The sequence below is a fragment of the Camelina sativa genome, chromosome 7 (assembly GCF_030686135.1).
Source record: "Camelina sativa cultivar CO46 ecotype springtype chromosome 7, ASM3068613v1".
NCBI classification, from domain to species: Eukaryota; Viridiplantae; Streptophyta; class Magnoliopsida; order Brassicales; family Brassicaceae; genus Camelina; species Camelina sativa.
Genome location: NC_141886.1, coordinates 4,828,885 through 4,846,641, shown reverse-complemented (window position 1 = coordinate 4,846,641; position 17,757 = coordinate 4,828,885). Strand labels below are relative to the sequence as shown.

General features: G+C 37.1%; 2 protein-coding genes and 4 pseudogenes across 3 annotated transcripts; 5 read left to right on the top strand and 1 right to left on the bottom strand.

Moving 5' to 3' along the window:
- The first annotated feature begins 3,291 nt into the window (after positions 1 to 3,291).
- On the top strand, positions 3,292 to 4,140 carry LOC104704383 (putative F-box/kelch-repeat protein At2g29860; annotated as a pseudogene).
- Positions 4,141 to 5,557: 1,417 nt separating this feature from the next.
- On the top strand, positions 5,558 to 6,307 carry LOC104704382 (putative F-box/kelch-repeat protein At2g29780 pseudogene; annotated as a pseudogene).
- LOC147940874 (F-box/LRR-repeat/kelch-repeat protein At2g29770 pseudogene) lies at positions 6,307 to 6,774 on the top strand (annotated as a pseudogene).
- Positions 6,775 to 8,958: 2,184 nt separating this feature from the next.
- LOC147940873 (putative F-box/kelch-repeat protein At2g29780 pseudogene) lies at positions 8,959 to 10,446 on the top strand (annotated as a pseudogene).
- Positions 10,447 to 10,656: 210 nt separating this feature from the next.
- LOC104704381 (uncharacterized) lies at positions 10,657 to 14,212 on the bottom strand. Of its 2 annotated transcripts, none has more exons than XM_087458184.1 (7): positions 14,011 to 14,212; positions 12,753 to 13,914; positions 11,984 to 12,591; positions 11,567 to 11,899; positions 11,395 to 11,472; positions 11,170 to 11,287; positions 10,657 to 11,025 (listed from the first exon to the last, which is right to left on the bottom strand). In XM_087458184.1, the coding sequence occupies exons 2-6, from the start codon at positions 13,900 to 13,902 to the stop codon at positions 11,177 to 11,179; spliced, it is 2,280 nt and encodes a 759-aa protein (XP_087314310.1). In that variant the 5' UTR covers positions 13,903 to 13,914; positions 14,011 to 14,212; the 3' UTR covers positions 10,657 to 11,025; positions 11,170 to 11,176. The 2 variants fall into 2 exon arrangements, with proteins under 2 accessions (XP_087314310.1, XP_087314309.1); XM_087458183.1 differs by having other exon boundaries at positions 12,753 to 13,917; positions 14,011 to 14,148.
- A 908-nt stretch (positions 14,213 to 15,120) lies between these two features.
- Positions 15,121 to 17,757, top strand: LOC147940872 (phosphomethylpyrimidine synthase, chloroplastic-like; the record flags this gene model as incomplete). Its single annotated transcript, XM_087458185.1, is given in 5 exon segments — positions 15,121 to 15,391; positions 15,600 to 15,891; positions 15,983 to 16,110; positions 16,199 to 17,025; positions 17,115 to 17,757. Coding segments are annotated over 4 exon segments (1,888 nt in total), but the record flags the coding sequence as incomplete, so codon positions are not given.

Sequence of the window (17,757 nt, the reverse complement as noted above, 5' to 3'; positions counted from 1 at the left end):
AGATGAGGGTGTGACAAAAAGACACGATTAATAATTTTAAACCGTTGGATTAAAGTTGGAACTAATCTCATCCGTTGGATTAAAAATTGACACAAAAAAATGGGTTTACTATTATATATAGATTTTTTTTTCTCCTTCAAATTCTTATGAACCCGTGAGTTAAAAGTTGAAAATTTTCTTCTATTCATTTGTGAGTTTTTTATCCCTGAGAAAATCTCATGTTGGATATGCGGATTCGTATATCAAGGCATCAACAACATTTGACACTTTGAAGATAAAGATGTACAAGTCCTACATGAGTTGGATATTGATATCAACATATATGAGGATACTGTTGGTTATTATCTCATCGTAGTTTCAACGATTTGCATTTAAAAAAGGTTAAATCATTACCTATGAAATGTATATATTGCTCCTCTTCTATATGTGCATATCTATATTTTTTTTTTTCTAATGAATTTCATGTCTTTTGTATTTCAGCATCTCATCTCATTCTCTCTCTTAGAATTAGAGATCCACTTCTGCATCGATGCAACAATTGTTAAGAGGGTGTAGAGAATAGAGAAACCGGTAGATAAAGATGAACGATGAAACACAAGAAAAATTAAATAAAGGTTTGGAGAAGTCGAGACACTACAACTGATAATAATTAAGGTTCTTCATGTCTTGGTTTAGAAAATTATTAGATTTTATCAATTTTTGGTTATTCAGTGTATAATTAAGAAGTTATATACTCATGAAAACAAAAACAAAAAATCTTAGATCATCTATACATAAAAGATCATTGAGTTTATATTTTTTATTTTTATTTTTTTGAACACTATGCATGCCAACAAAAAGAGTTTAGATTAAGGACCAATTCTTGGGTTCACTCCTAAAGTGAACCCTTTTGTTCACTTTTCCTTATTTTAGTCAATAAGAATCTGACATGTCATAGTATATTTAAGAACCTATTTATTCATCTCCTTATAAAATAAGGAAACAAAATCTGTATACATTATTATAAAATTAAAAACTTAAACCGCTTATTTATAAACCCAAACCGATATATAATTTCATTCTAATTGTAAAATCTAAACCCTAACCATCTCATTTGTAAACCCAAACCGAACATATAATTTCATTCTGATTGTAAAATTCTAAACCCTAAACATCTTATTTGTAAACCCAAACCGACATATAATTTCGTTCTAATTGTAAAATCTAAACCCTAACCATCTCATTTGTAAACCCAAACCGACATATAATTTTATTTTAATTGTAAAATTTAAACCCTAACCATCTCATTTTGTAAATCCAAACCGACATATAATTTTGTTTTAATTGTAAAATCTAAATTCTAACTACTTCATTTGTAAACCCAAATCGACATATAATTTTGTTTTAATTGTAAAATCTAAACCCTAATCACCTTATTTGTAAACCCAAACCGATACATCATTTCATTCTAATTGTAAAATCTAAACCAAACTAATATTCTACTTTCCTTAAAAAATATTATACAGAATTTGTTTCCTTAATATGTATTGCTTTTTAATTTAGTTTTGATTTATTTTTTAAAACAAGATAATGTATATAAGATTCTGATTGGTTGATAAGAAAGAAGTGAACAAGAAGGTTCACCCTAGGAGTGAACCTAAGTATTTTTCTTAGATTAAACAAACTACAATGAAAATTTTTTTTTTATCCAAAAAGAAAACAAGAATCAGAATACCAAAGGGTATTCGGAATATTTTTTTTTAAAAAAAACAAAAAAAAAACCATTGTAGTAAGAAAGAGATAGACATTTTAACCAAAAAGAAGAAGAAGATAGAGTACATGGTCGACGTAAAAAATAAACTTAGATTCGATAGCAAACAGACATGTTTCTTACATCCAGGACCGGCCAAGTGAAATTTGTGGCCCAATACAAAACTTTTTTTTCTTATGGAATATAGATAAAAATTTAAAATTGAAACCAAATCTTAAAATTTTGGAAAATGAGGCCTATTTTTGCAATAAAAAATAGATAAATTTAAAATTTAGGCCAAATCTATAACTTTCATAAAAATGAGGCCTATTTTTGCAATAAAAATATATTTTTGAGGCTTATTTTTTTTACTAAAAATGTCAAAAATTTGGAGGCCCAATACTAATGTGTCATGATAATGTGTCAAGGGCCGGACCTGCTTACATCTAAATATAGATCACTATTAAATGTATTAATTCATGAATTATTTTATCATGTTCATTTTCATTTATTTTATTGACCTCATTTTCAGTTGTGTACATGTATTTATACCATCAACTGAATGTTACTATAATAAAACAAAAGATTTGGTATAATACTATCAAATCCCGATTCTAAGAATTTTTTCGGTGCATAGCACCGGGTATACACTAGTTGGTTTATAAGGGATAAGCAGAAGAAGATGATTTAACCGTACCGGTGGGTTTGACTTTATTGGTAACTACAATTTCAAAGTGAGAAACTTAATACTACAAATTAAGTCATGATTGTTTGTAAGTAACATTTTCATCTACTGAAATCTTATGAAATTTGATTCTCTTCTTACCATTTAAAGACCAACGTAAATATAATGTGCTTCAAGCCTTCAAGTTATCAAGTATATAAGCAATTTGAAATCTTGGTTTAATTCAGAGATGTGAAGATGGGTCTGGGAGTAAAACAATTAAACTGGTTTACTTAAACGACGTAACTGAAAGTCTGAATGCAAATCTCCACACATTCATCTTCATCATTGATCTTCTGCACTACCTGTGACATCTCTGGTTCGCAACTATTTGGTTTCAATCTCTCCATAGTCGAATAAGAGAGAAAATCATTGAGATTACGGGAATGTGGAGACCTTAATCGATAATGTCGCCAACTCAAGAAAAAAAAATGCTATCTCAATATCCTTTTCATCAGTACCCCAGTCAAGACGACGAACAAAGCACTTGAATTCAGCATTTGAAAGACAAATTAGGGTTTGTTTTATATCAAAAAACGTGAAAATAGAAATTAAGCAAAATAACACATTTTTAGTAAATTATGATATAATGAGACCTTTTGTTTTGGTAATGCTCTGTATAACGAGACTTAAGGAAATGAAAAAACATTTAATACAAATTATCATTTGAAAAATGTTATAACTTTTTAAAAAACAAAGTTTCTGAATGAGTGAGTGTGATGCCAAGTGAAATGACAATTAGGTTTCCTTAACAGTACAACATTATTTTACAAAGAAAAAAATTGAATTAGTCTCACTTTCAGTTAATTCGTTTGCTGTTAACGTAACACACACGGCGATGGTTGTAATCTCTGAACTTTCCGGCGGCTCTAATGGTGGTGATGATCCAAACAAGAATCTTCAAGACGAGGATCCTCAAGATGGAGTAGAAGAGAATCAAAACGAGAATCTTCAAGAAGTAGAAGAGAATCTTCCTCTTCAAGAACTTCCTGAAGATGTCATGGCGATCATTGTCGCACGCGTGTCGAGTTGTTATTATTACCCGGTTCTATCTTGCGTCTGCAGAGCCTTTCTTCAACTAATCACTTCGCAGCAGCTCTTCCAAACGCGCTTGGACCACGGCGTCACCGAACCGGTTCTTTATGCCTTGATGGGATTCTCAATGATGACTACTTACCCAAGATGGGTCTTTCTTCTTCATCGGAGAAACAACGTACCTTTACGATTGAGCAGAGTCCCTTCACTTCCTCCCATGTTTCCTGGATCTGCTGCCGTCACAATCGGACACAAGATTTACGTTATGGGTGGTTACGTTATGAGTGGTTACCTCTGCGTTAATCAAGCCGGACGAATGCGATGGTCATCGACTGCAGATTACATACGTGGGGGCCTCTCCCAAATATGCAAAGGGCTCGTTACAATGCAGCCGCTGGAGTGATCGACGGAAAGATTTATGTAATCGGTGGTCGCACGAAGCAAGATGATGATTGGATCGAAGTGTTCGATGTGACGATTGAGGTTTGGGAAACTGTTCCTAGTCTATGCCCTAACGAAGCTAGTGCGGATGGAATGTTTGGTACGTCTGTTGTGATGCAGGGGAGAATCTTCATTTTGGATCGTCAGTGTTGTTTGGCTTACGAACCAAGACACGGTCTATGGCAGTCATGGGGACTTGAAAGTCAATTGAAGAGGTTTTGGCACCCGTTGTCTTGTGTGGTTAGAGATTTGTTGTATGCCTATGATCCTACGTGTTCTCTTGGACATCCAATACTGGTATATCATCCGAATGAATTGGTTTGGAGACCTGTGATGGGTGTATACACTTATCAATTGCCTATGCTCCGTGATGATTGGTCTAAGATGGCGAATGTTGGTGGCAAGTTGGTGATTTTGGGGAACAATTATTGGTCTATACGTGAAATTCGTTGTGTCGAGATTGCGTTGGAAACACGTAATGGAGATCAGATTTGGGGGAAGGTGGAATCAGTCTCGCCTGTGTTTTTAGGAGGCGTGTGGACTTTGCCTTCTATTGAGTTTTGTCGAACTGTTACGGTTTGATGATTCCAGTACTTTGCAGGTATGTTTTCTATGATGAGTTTGAACTGTGATATAGGTTAAGCTTTGATGAACTTGCAGGTGAAGGATCGATCTTATATTACGTACATCTACTGTTTGAGCAGCTTGTTGATATATGAAGCAAAGTGATTCAAGAAACTGTTATCTGAGGCATTAGAGAGTAACTCGTCCTTAATCTTTGTGCACAATCTCTGAGTCAGCCACTGCAGTTTTAGCTTTTTAATGAAAAAAATCAACAAGACATGTTGAAATGCATCTTTATTTTTGGTTCTCTTTCTTCACAAACTACTTCCGGTTTGATTTTAGATATATGACTACTTTTCTGTAAGAAACCAGAGTAGTTTATACACTAGTGAAACCTAACTCTGCTTCGACTATATGAGCAATATGAAACCAGAGTAGTTTATACTACTTCCGGTTTCGCTATGATCTCTCTCTCACAGAGCTTATAAATATCAGTTCCCTTTAATTATATTCTCAATAACCCAAATCTTCTTTGGCCCCTTCGTTGCTATCATTTCTTCTGGCTGTGCAAATTAAGAGATTAGTACTTCATTTCTTCTTCATCATTGATTTGTGACATATCTGGTTCGTAATTATTGGATTCCAATCTCTACGTAATCGAACTGGTAAACCAGAGAAAGGCATTGAGAAAATAGATCCCTCAGTATCCTTTCATCAGTACCCCAGTCAAGACGGCGAAGAAATCACCTGAATTCAACGTATGAAAGACAAATTAGGGTTTTAACTAGAAAAACTGAGATACTTGTTAGTCAAGTAACCGATGGTGAATTGTTTTTACAGGGGAAAAAATGATATACTTAAACTGAGAATTTTTAATTACTTTTTAAAAAAGAAAATTATTTTATAATATTTTTCTTTTTATAAGAGAGCATTTACTTAATAACTATGGTTTCATTATAAGAGAAGCAAGAACAAAAAACAAAATACAGAAAGTAACAGCTTCTTTCAGAAATTGAATTTAGTCTCCGTTTCAGTTAATTCTTTGCTACTGAGGTCACACGAAGATGGCTTCAATCTCTGAAACTTTCGAAGACAGTTCTAACGGCGGCGATTCAAACAAGAAACCAGAAGAACTCCACAAGAACCCACAAGAAGAAGAGAATCAAAACGAGAAACCTCAAGAGGAAGAACAAGTAGAGAATCTTGTACCGGTTACTCGATACATCCCAGAAGATATCGCCGAAAGCATCCTCTTACTCGTCGAGAGATGTAATTACCCTAAGGTATCTCTCTTCTCAAGTTCCTTTCATGACGTCATCTCTTCGTCGAGACTCTACCAAAGGCGCTCGCAACTCGGCCTCACCGAACCGGTTCTTTACGCTTCGATCCGATTCCCTCCTTATATCATACCGAGCTGGTTCATTCTCAACCGTAACGTTCCAAGAAACATCTCTTTACGATTGACCGAAGTCAGATCACTTCCTCCTATGAATCTTGGATCTGCTGTGGTCACAATCGGATACCACATGTATGTGATCGGTGGAGACAACGGAAGATATCGATCCACATCGGAGGTGTGTCGCATCGATTGCAGATTCCACACATGTCGCTCGCTCCCGAGAATGCAGAGGACTCGCTACTGTGCAGCTTCCGGAGTAATCGACGGAAAGATTTACGTGATCGGAGGTTGCGAGCAGAGAGATGATAATTGGATCGAGGTGTTCGATGTAGAGACTAAAACTTGGAGTAATGTGCCAGTGCTTGGTCCACCCCGCTCTGTACTTGGAGTGGAAATTTCTTGGCATATGTGGTGATGCAAGAGAGGATATACATTAAGAGCGCTGTGAGTTGTTTCGCTTATGAACAAAGACGAGGTACAATGCAGAAGCTATTGGGATTTGATAATGATTGGTTGTGGTATCACTGCGACAAGGGGTTTTGTGTGGTTGAGGATTTGCTATATAGCGTGCATCCCCATTGTGCTTTTCAACATCCGATACGGGTATGTGATCCCAATGATATGGTTTGGAGATGTGTGGTGGGTGAATTCTTTTTGCCCAACCTCAATTTAAATGAGTGTAAACTGGCGAATTTTGGTGGGAAGTTGATGCTTTTAGGCCCTACTAACAGCCTACAAGGTCTTAAAGATGTTTGGTGCATAGAGATCGTCTTAAAAAGACTTGAAGGAGGTGAGATAGGGGGGACGGTCGTATCAAGATCGCGTGTGCTTAAATCCGTCAACTCACCTTTCATTGATCTGTGTCGCTCTGTTACGTTCTGATGGTTCGTGACATGGGATGGTTTCTTGCAGTTGTAAGGTATGTTAATCTTTGATGATACTATGGCATTTTCAGTAGCCTCAAGTCTTATTTAGGCTTTTCATTTACTTGCAGGTGAAGGATCTTTTAATATGACATCTACGGTTTTTAGCAGCTTGTTGATAAGAACAAATATGAAGCAAAAGTGGTTCAGAAGCTGTTTGTTATATCTCTGAAAGTAACTCGTCTTTCTTTACCTTTGTGCACAATAGGGCATTCGTGTTTTAGCCTGTTTGATTCTTACAAAACTTGTTGATATGCATCTTTACGTACTTAGCAATCTTAGCAGTCATTACGTACTGTTTTAACTCTCTTTTTTTAGGTAGTTTGCATTTACATTCTTCTGTAATAAGCAATCACTATCAGATTTCACGAATCCTATTCTGCTACGTACCATATATTTACCCTCTTTCTGTTCTGTTTTACTTCTTTCTTCACCTTATAGTAAAACTGTAAAGAGTAAATTTATTTAAGACACATGAAAATATAGTCCAAGAAAACAAAAATGTACGTCAAAGTGAATCTCTCAGTTGCCGTGAGCTCTAAGGAAGCAAAACACTCACAAAAAAACCTATATACTCTCTCGTTATACTTTTGTATGAAACATACATTTCATCATACACCACAAACATAAAGTTCCTATCTACACAAAAATCTTATCATGCATTCGCCCTTTTTTGTATGCATATTAGCACTGTATAAAATGTGGTAGCTGCAGCTATATTTGGTGTTTGATTATACACCAAAATGACTTGGTTCTTTGTTGATCTTTCCTTATACTTAAATGCGATGAATTCTCTGCATCGGAACTGGAGAACAAAGTAAAGAGAATCAGATTGTGTTCCTTGTAAAAGTTAGAAGTTTAGAACCAAAAAGCTTATAAGATTCTCACTTGAATATCAAAAGAAATTAAACAATTTGATTTCATCAAAGGTGCAATTATCTCAAGCTTAGTCGTAGCTTACCCATTTCATCAATTGATACCATCAGTTTGATTGTTCTTAAGTTCTACAGCCAATGGATCAATGGACTGTCTGTGGTCTTCTGCATATATAGGCTCATCATTGTATGTTACTTCAGATCCCTGATATTTTCATGTTCAATGTTAACCACAAGAAGAGTTACACACTTTTGATTAAGTATATACAGAGCATTGTAACTTTGGATTAGGATAATGGCTTACCTCTTGCTTCTCTTGAATTGTTCCCGTGGCATCCGAACAAACGGTTTCTATTGTATTTTCCTCAGTTGGTTCAAATTGCTCCTGCGATCGAGATAACAAATCCAAGTATCAAACAAGGTACATCTATTTGATTATGATAAGACTCAGCAGGTCTGCAGGTGGATCCATATTTTGCAGCTGACCTACTGATGTATGATCCAGATCACCAGAATGAGTTTGGTCTAGATGTAACATGTCTGGTAACACTGGTCTTGGAGAAGTAGCAGATTCTTCAGAGTTCCCATGATGAGTTACATCAGAAGAAGCTTCATCTTCCGCAGCGACTTGTTGCATTTCTTCTCCATCATTTCTTTCATGAGGTTCTTCAGATTCTTGATCAGTTATATCAGATGGTTGAGGTTCGTCAGAATCATAACTTATCTTTATCTCATCAGCTAAGTTCTCAGGAAATACCTTTAACTCCTGACAAAATATTACAATTTACTAAAATTATGTTCAATATTGTCTTAACATTTTTGAGGAAAAAAACTCAAAACCGTTTCCATGAACTCAAAAGTTAGAAAAAAAGAAAAACATTAGCTTACCTCTGCTCTTTTGGAGGAAGCTTCATTATGAAAGACAAAGATACTTGTGAGTCAAGTAATCACATACAGAGACATTTGACTCAATTTTTTTTAGCTTGGTTAATTGTTTGTTGACACAAAGGAAAAAACTTACAGGAAAGAAAAAAAATCATATACTTTGAAAACTTTTAATTATTTTTTTTGGAAAGAAACTTTATTTATAATATTTTTATTTATTTATGAGTATTTATTTACTCATATGGTTTCATTATAAATACAAAAACAAAATTCTTAGCAAGAAAAGAAAAACAAAAATACACAACGTAACAGCCTATTTGAAAAATCGAATCTAGTCTCCCTTTCAGTTAATTCGTTGCTGCTGAAGACTTCACACGGCGGCGATGGCTTTGATCTCTGAAACTTCCGATGACGGTTCTAACGGCGGCGATCCAAACAAGAAACCCGAAGAACTCCACAAGAAACCGCAAGAAGAAGAAGAGAATCAAAACGAGAAACCTCAAGAAGAAGAACAAGTACAGAATCTTTCTCAGGTTACTCGACACATCCCAGAAGATATCGCCGAACGCATCCTCTTACTCGTCGAGAGATGTCATTACCCGAAGCTATCTCTCTTCTCCAGAGCCTTTCGTCGCGTCATCTCTTCGCCGAGACTCTACCAGAGGCGCTTGGAACTCGGCCTCACCGAACCTGTTCTTTACGCTTCGATCCGATTCCCTCGTGTTAGGCGCAAGCGGAGCTGGTTCATTCTCAATCGTAACGCTCCAAGAATGATCGAAGTCAGTTCACTTCCTCCTCTGATGCCTAGATCTGCTGTGGTCACAATCGGATACGAGATGTATGTGATCGGTGGATGGGATGAATCAGCTCAAACAACATCGAACGTGTTAGTAGTAATCGATTGCAGATCTCACAAGTGTAGCTCGCTCCCGGGAATGCAGAGGGCTCGCAGATCCGCAGCCGCTGGAGTTATCGACAGAAAGATTTACGTGATCGGAGGTTGCGAGCAGCTAGATGATAATTGGATCGAGGTGTTCGATGTAGATACTCGGATTTGGAGTAGTGTCGACAATTGTAAAGATACCTCGCTTTTTGTAAAGGATTCTAGTATGGAAGGAGGAAGGTTTCAGTCATATGTGGTGATGCAAGAGAAGATTTACATGTTGGATCCTGAGTGTTGTTTGGCTTACGAACCAAGACAAGGTACATGGCAGTCATGGGGGTTCGGAAGTGAATTGAAGAGAAGTTGGCACCAGTCGTCGTCTTGTGTGGTTGAGGATTTGTTGTGTAGTATTGATCCTTATCGTTTCTCCAGTGATCTAAAAGTAATAGTATATATGATCCGAACGAGTTGTTTTGGAGACCTCTGACTCTGAGTGGTGTATCTGGTTTGCCTAGGCTCAGTTATCATCAGTGTAAAATGGCCAATGTTGGTGGGAAGTTGGTGATTTTGGCCAATACAGCCAATACTTACAAACCCCTTGTGTTTAAAGATGTTTGGTGCATAGAGATCGTCTTACAAAGACTTGAAGGAGGGGAGATTCAGGGGACGGTCGTATAAAAATCGAATGTGCTTAGATCCATGAACTTGCCTTCCATTGATCTTTCTCGCTCTCTTATGTTTTGATGATCTGTGGGATGGTTTCTTGCAGTTGAAGGTATGTTAATCTTTGATGTGCATGGACTATTGATGATGATGATATGATTATATGAAAATTTCTGTAGCCTCAAGTCTTATTTAGGCTTTTCATGAACGTGCAGGTGAAGGATCTTTTATTACATCTACTGTTTCTAGCTACCAGCTTGTTGATATGAGAGCAAATATGAAGCAAAAAGTGGTTCAGCAGCTGTTATCTTTGTGCAGAGTGTGAATACCCTTTACAGAATTAGCCTTGAGTTGATTTCTTAAGCTCTGTTGTATGTTTCTTTTTTTGTGTGTGTGTAGTTGCACTAACATTCTTCTGTAAGTAATCACAATCAGATTTCACGCAATTTATTCTGCTATACGTACCATATGAGCAAATATGAATTTATGGTTTAGAGATCATGAAGCAAATCAAAGTGATTTAGTTGACACAAAATAACCAACTTAACATATATTTTATACCCTCTTTCTTTTGACTCATATATATAGTAAACACAAAATCACCTTTTTATACAAGGCACAATGAAAATCTATAGCCGAAGAAAACAAAATGTTTAAGAGGATCTACTCAGTTTCCGTGAACTCTAAGGAAGCAAAGCACACACAAAAAAAACCTATACACTCGCTCTCGCTAGCTATACTTTTGTATGGAACATACATTTCATGATACTACACAAACATATAAAGTTCTTATCTACACAAAAATCTCATAATTCATTTCCGCTTTTTTGTACGCTTATTTGGTGTTTGATTATACACCAAAATGACTTGATTCTTTTGTTGAGTATCCGTAAATATGAATTCTCTGCATCAGAAGTGGAGAACAAAGCAAAGAGAATCAGATTGTGTTCCTCACTTCCTTGTAAAAGTTAAAACCAAAAAGCTTATAAAAGTCTCACTTGAATATCAAAAGAAAAAAAAAATGATTTCATCTTAGTCTTAGCTTTACCATTTCATCATTTGATTCCATCAGTTTGATTGTTCTTAAGTTCTACAGCCAATGGATCAATGGACTGTCTGTGTTCTTCTGCATATATAGGCTCATCATTGTATGTTACTTCAGATCCCTGATATTTTCATTTCATGTTCAAAATGTTTAAGCACAAGACGAATTATACACTTTTGATTAAGTATAAACAGAGCATTGTAACTTTGGAAAAGGATAATGGCTTACCACTTGCTTCTCTTGAATTGTTCCCATGGCATCCGAACAAATGGTTTCTACTTTTTCCTCAGTTGGTTCAGAATGTTCCTGCGATCGAGAAAACAAATCCAAGCCTCAAACAACGTACATGTATTAATGTATACAGAAATTGTATTTTGCTTTACTAAATATAAAAACTTACATCTATTTGATTATGAGAAGATTCAGCAGGTGGATCCATATTTTGCAGCTCACCAATTGATGTATGATCTAGATCCCCAGAATGAGTTTGGTCTAGAAGTAACATGTCTGGTAACACTGATCTTGGAGAAGTAGCAGATTCTTCAGAGTTTCCATGATGAGTTACATCAGAAGAAGCTTCAGCCTCCGCCATGACTTGTTGCATTTCTTCTCCATCATTTCTCTCACGAGTTTCTTCAGATTCTTGATCAATTCTCTCAGATGGTTGAGGTTCATCAGAGTCATAACTTATCTTTATCTCATCAGCTGAGTTCTCAGGAAGTTCCTTTAACTCCTGACAAAAAGTTTCAAAGATTTTGTTCAATATTGTCTTAACATTTTTGAGAAAAAAAAAAAAAAAAAAAAAACATTAGCTTACCTCTGGTCTTTTGGAGGAAGCTTCATTATGTTGAGGAACCATGGACTCCATTTCCCCTGCTTCTTCATTCTTTGGAGAAGCGAAAGAAGTTTTTTCATTTAGATCTTGATCATCTTTCCCAACAGGTAAGACTTCATATTCCTCACCATTGAAACTCATTTGCTTTCCAAAGTCCGATTCATAAACGAACATAGATCTCTCATAATCAGAGTCATTCCCATCAACTGAAGTTGGAGGTGATCCGAGTTCAGAAACCTCAACTTGAAGATCAGAGTCAACTGAATGTGTCACCATATGACATTTTTTTGTGTTGTAACCAAAATGCTCCATGTATCTTTGCCTCGCGGTTGCTAGTGAACTCGAACCACTGCTTCTAGGCACTAAACCCGCAAGAGAGTTTCCAACACGTTCATTTTGTTTGCATAAAGTTCCAGAAGCATCAGATTGGTCCGAGACATTGAAATCTTTCTCTCTTTCTCGCGGAGACAGCGATGCGTTCGAGTCACTGTCATCGTTTCTGATGGAATCTGTCTCTATCCGAACCTCTCCTGCCTCCATATCATTTCCTTTTTCTCTTTCTTTCAGTAGAGGTGGTTGATCATTGCTACCTATATCAACAATAAATATAGAATCCTAATCATAACCTTGATCAATGCAAAAACAAAACTAGTAAAAGGTCAAAGTAAGTTCTGCAAAAGCAGAGCTAATCCTTATGTTTCAGTTCAAATTTAACCATTTACTACAACTTATTTGAGCTTATATATATTACCTTGTTGTTTCCTAAGCCTACTACCACCATCAACTTCATTTCTCCATGATGACGCCAATTTAGATTCCTTTTGCAATGTTGATGGTTGAACTCTGTGATGAAAGCTCTCATGGCGACAAAAGAAGATATCTTTCGAGTTAGTAGCCACAGCAAACTCTTGCTGAAAGCTATCTCCTGTGAGGTTCGGCTTCTCTTCGAGTGGATCATAAGGAAGGTCAAATGGGTTTCTTCTTGGTAACAAAACGGAAGGTGCAGAGCCAGGCATGAGAAGTCCATCGATTTCATAGTTTTCTTTACCGAAACCATAAAAGTTCCGACCTATACAAATCCGAGGAACTTCCATATCATCCATTAAGCTTCCTTCAGCTGCAAGTAAGAAAAATCTCCTTGATCTTCTCCTGGTGATCAAATTCTCAAGCCTCTTGTTTCGTTCCATTTCAGATGTCCCAAGATCCATCAGATTCTTCTGATCATCCTCTGTCCACGCTACTACGTCGACCTTGTTTCTATCTTCACTCCTTTCTTCTTCTTCCTCTTCCTCTTCTGATGAACATTCTACTTCAGTTTCATCAACACTTGTTACTTTTTCCAATGGATCAACAACATCTTCACTGTTGTCAAAAACAGAGTCAAAAGAGCTTTCTTCTCCAACAAGCAACGTCCTCTCTCTCTTAAGTTTCTCCAAATCAGGAGTACTGATCGTCTCCGGTAAAACTTCCCCATATAGAGTTGTTAGAATAACCTTTCCTCTCTCGTCCTCACTAGCTTGAGACGAATCCCAATCTTTCCCAACCTCTTCAACTTTTCTACGAGCATTACGTCGGACACTTCGTTGGTGCTTTAACTCAGCCTTCTCCGTTCTTCCCTCTTGAGAAACAAAAGACAACCCACGATCCGTTCTCTCTCCCTCCTCCGATAGATCATCGATCTTTGAACTCAGATCATGGTTCCGTGGATAATACGAAACATAAGCTATCAAAGAACAGAGCAAGAGATAGAAACCCCAAGGAAGAAAAATATACAAGATGATCATAAACGTAGAAACACCAGACACAACTGGGTATCTCATCACGTATCTGAAAGTTGTATTCGTTGAGATTTTTAAAATCTTCCAGATGATAAAGCAGACATCTTTACCATCAATTCCCATTTTTTTGTCTTTCTTCTAGTAATTCAAACAACAACAACAACAAAAAGAATGATCAAAACTAATGAAGGAAAAGTTCAAAAATTGATGAAGAAGAGAGGTCAAGCTTACCTTTGAAATGCTAACCAGTCAAAAATGTTGTATTGGGAGGGGGGTTTTATTAATTGCAGATTTAGAAAATTTTCTCTGTTTTCTTAAATACATGTCGGTGTGGTGGTGTGGCAGGGAGGGAATGAATTGTTTACGTATGGATCGGATCGTGCGGGGAAGACAAGTTAGAAAAAAACCGTAGTTGCTTACATGTTTTGTCAAAGATATCATTATTTTTTCCCTTTTACACTTTTGAATTTTTTTGATCATATGATAATTTCTTGAAATTTCAAGTTGATCCCCTTAGTTCTTAGTCTTTGCATTTGTTTCTCAGATTTCTTAGTTTTTGGATTCTAAAAATTGTGGTCGATTAATGAAAATTTTATTCCAAATATGATCAGTTAGTTGGTATAATTTTAATTTTTAGTGCCCTAATGATACAACGGTATGCGAAGATTAGTAATTTGTTTTAGTGTTGTTGCTTTTTGCCTTTTCAAACTTGCATTTTTTTTTGGTGTTCAACAATTTCAAACTCACATAATCCATGTTCTTAGCAAAGAGAATATATAATTAATAAAGAAATATTAGTTAATTTAAAAATGCAAATATAAATGCGTCAATGGTTGTTGCTTGTACGATTATATATCTGCTCAAGAAGAATGTTTCTCTTGGTAGATAATTTTTTTATATACTTAATTTCAGAGTTTTCTTGTTTTTCTAAAGATGTTTGAACATTTAATTCATGGTTCTTTCGACTGTATATATATGATACTAATTATGAAGGACATATTGACGTCCATAAAAATGTGAATCATCAAATCTCTCAATATATGAACAATGCATATATCAATACATAGATATGGACACAGCAAAAAATATCAATGTCGCTCTCACCTTTTGGAGTGATTGAACAACAGATACTAAAAAACCAAAATGTATGGTCTATCAATTGTCATTGCCAACATTTATCACATAGTAAGAATCCAATAGAGACATTTATTTATTTATTTATAATAAACATTGTCTTCATTTTGTTTTTGTGGTTAATTAGATCATGAATTGATATTTTGGTTTTTATTGGTTTAAAAGGTGGTTTACTTATAAAACGATGATCTCCTCCTCACGTATCTTATCCCTTCTGGACGACAAAGTATCTGGGAAGGGAGACACGTCAGCAAAGCTTTAGGCTGCATTGGGCCGTGACAATATCACTGACGGTTCAGGAGCTTCGTTCCTTTTTTTTTTTTTTTTAATTTAAAGGACCCAAATCATTTTCTTATAACCTAAATATCATCACTCTGAGTACCACAGACTGACTCAGTGTGTGCCGATTCAGTTCAAACACGAGCCAACCCTCTTTCGTCTAGAGAGAACAGATCCCGAAGCTTCCCTCTTATTCCAGGTTCGTATTCCTTCTTCTTCACGAATGTGCATGGTGGTCTAACTATTCTTGATGTTTTTGATGATGGAGTTATTTTAACGTTTAGAATCATGCAATAATCGGATCTTCGATTACGATATTTTAGGTTAAAATCTATGGGTTCTGCGTATACGTTGTATTAATACCAGTAACAGTAGTAAGTAACCTTTGTATTGTATATATCTTTCAGCTATGGCTTCAGTACACAGTACTTTGATGTCGGTCGTATGCAACAACAAGACTCACTCTGCTTGGCCTAAACTTCCAAACTCTTCCTTGTTACCTGGATTCGATGTGGTTGTTCCTGCTGCTGCTACTACTCGATTCAAGACAACCACACGAGCCACTCTCACGTTTGATCCACCGACGACTAACTCTGAGAGAGCTAAGCAGAGGAAGCACACCATCGATCCTTCTTCTCCTGATTTTCAACCAATCCCATCTTTTCAAGAATGTTTTCCTAAGAGCACTAAAGAACAAAGGTTCGTTATCTATTCTTCACACTCAATTCACATTTTCAAAATTTGGAAGAGTTGAGAAATCACTGGTTTGGTTTTTTGATCTGTTTCCCAGGGAAGTTGTTCATGAAGAATCTGGTCATGTGCTTAAAGTTCCTTTTAGACGTGTTCATTTGTCTGGTGGTGAACCAGCTTTTGATAATTATGACACTAGTGGTCCTCAAGATGTTAACCCAAACATTGGTATGTGATTTGACCTTGTGTTTTACCCATTCATCTCTCTTTTGGTTTCTCCGTGAGTATCAATAATAAATAATGAAACGTTCAACAGGGCTTCCTAAGCTAAGGAAGGAGTGGATTGATCGCCGAGAGAAGCTAGGAACACCAAGATACACTCAAATGTACTACGCTAAACAAGGGATCATAACTGAGGAGATGCTCTACTGTGCTACCAGGGAGAAGCTAGACCCTGAGTTTGTTAGATCAGAAGTTGCGAGAGGGAGAGCCATCATCCCTTCCAACAAGAAGCATTTGGAGCTGGAACCGATGATTGTTGGTAGGAAGTTCTTGGTCAAGGTCAATGCTAATATCGGAAACTCTGCTGTTGCAAGCTCTATTGAAGAGGAAGTCTACAAGGTTCAGTGGGCAACAATGTGGGGAGCTGATACAATCATGGATCTCTCTACTGGCCGTCACATCCATGAGACACGCGAGTGGATCTTGAGGAACTCAGCTGTGCCTGTTGGGACTGTGCCTATTTATCAAGCGCTTGAGAAAGTGGATGGAATTGCTGAGAATCTTAGCTGGGAAGTCTTCAGGGAGACGCTCATTGAACAAGCTGAGCAAGGTGTGGATTATTTCACAATCCATGCTGGAGTTTTGCTGCGTTACATTCCCTTAACTGCTAAGCGTATGACCGGGATCGTTTCGCGTGGAGGTTCCATTCATGCTAAATGGTGTTTATCTTACCACAAGGAGAACTTTGCTTATGAGCACTGGGATGACATTCTAGACATCTGTAACCAGTATGATGTGGCTCTTTCAATTGGTGATGGTCTGAGACCTGGCTCCATCTATGATGCTAACGACACTGCTCAGTTTGCAGAGCTCCTAACTCAAGGTGAACTAACTCGCCGAGCATGGGAGAAAGATGTGCAGGTATACTACAAACTATTTTTCTAATTCATTTATAGTCATCCAGTTTGCATTTGCAACATATTCTCAATATTGGTTGATTTATATTTCAGGTGATGAATGAAGGACCAGGGCATGTCCCAATGCACAAGATTCCAGAGAATATGCAGAAGCAGTTGGAATGGTGTAACGAGGCACCATTCTACACCCTTGGTCCTTTGACTACTGATATCGCCCCTGGATATGATCACATCACCTCTGCCATTGGTGCTGCCAATATCGGAGCCTTGGGAACAGCTCTTCTTTGCTATGTAACACCAAAAGAGCACCTCGGGTTACCAAACAGAGATGACGTGAAGGCCGGGGTTATAGCATACAAGATCGCTGCTCATGCAGCTGATCTAGCCAAACAGCATCCACATGCGCAGGCATGGGATGATGCGCTGAGCAAAGCCCGGTTTGAGTTCAGATGGATGGATCAGTTTGCTCTGTCGTTGGACCCCATGACTGCTATGTCTTACCATGATGAAACTCTTCCAGCTGATGGAGCCAAGGTTGCACACTTTTGCTCCATGTGTGGACCAAAATTCTGCTCCATGAAGATAACGGAAGACATCCGTAAGTATGCAGAGGAGAATGGTTATGGCACTGCTGAAGAAGCCATCAAACAAGGAATGGATGCTATGAGTGAAGAGTTCAACATCGCCAAGAAAACCATCAGTGGAGAACAGCACGGTGAAGTAGGTGGAGAAATCT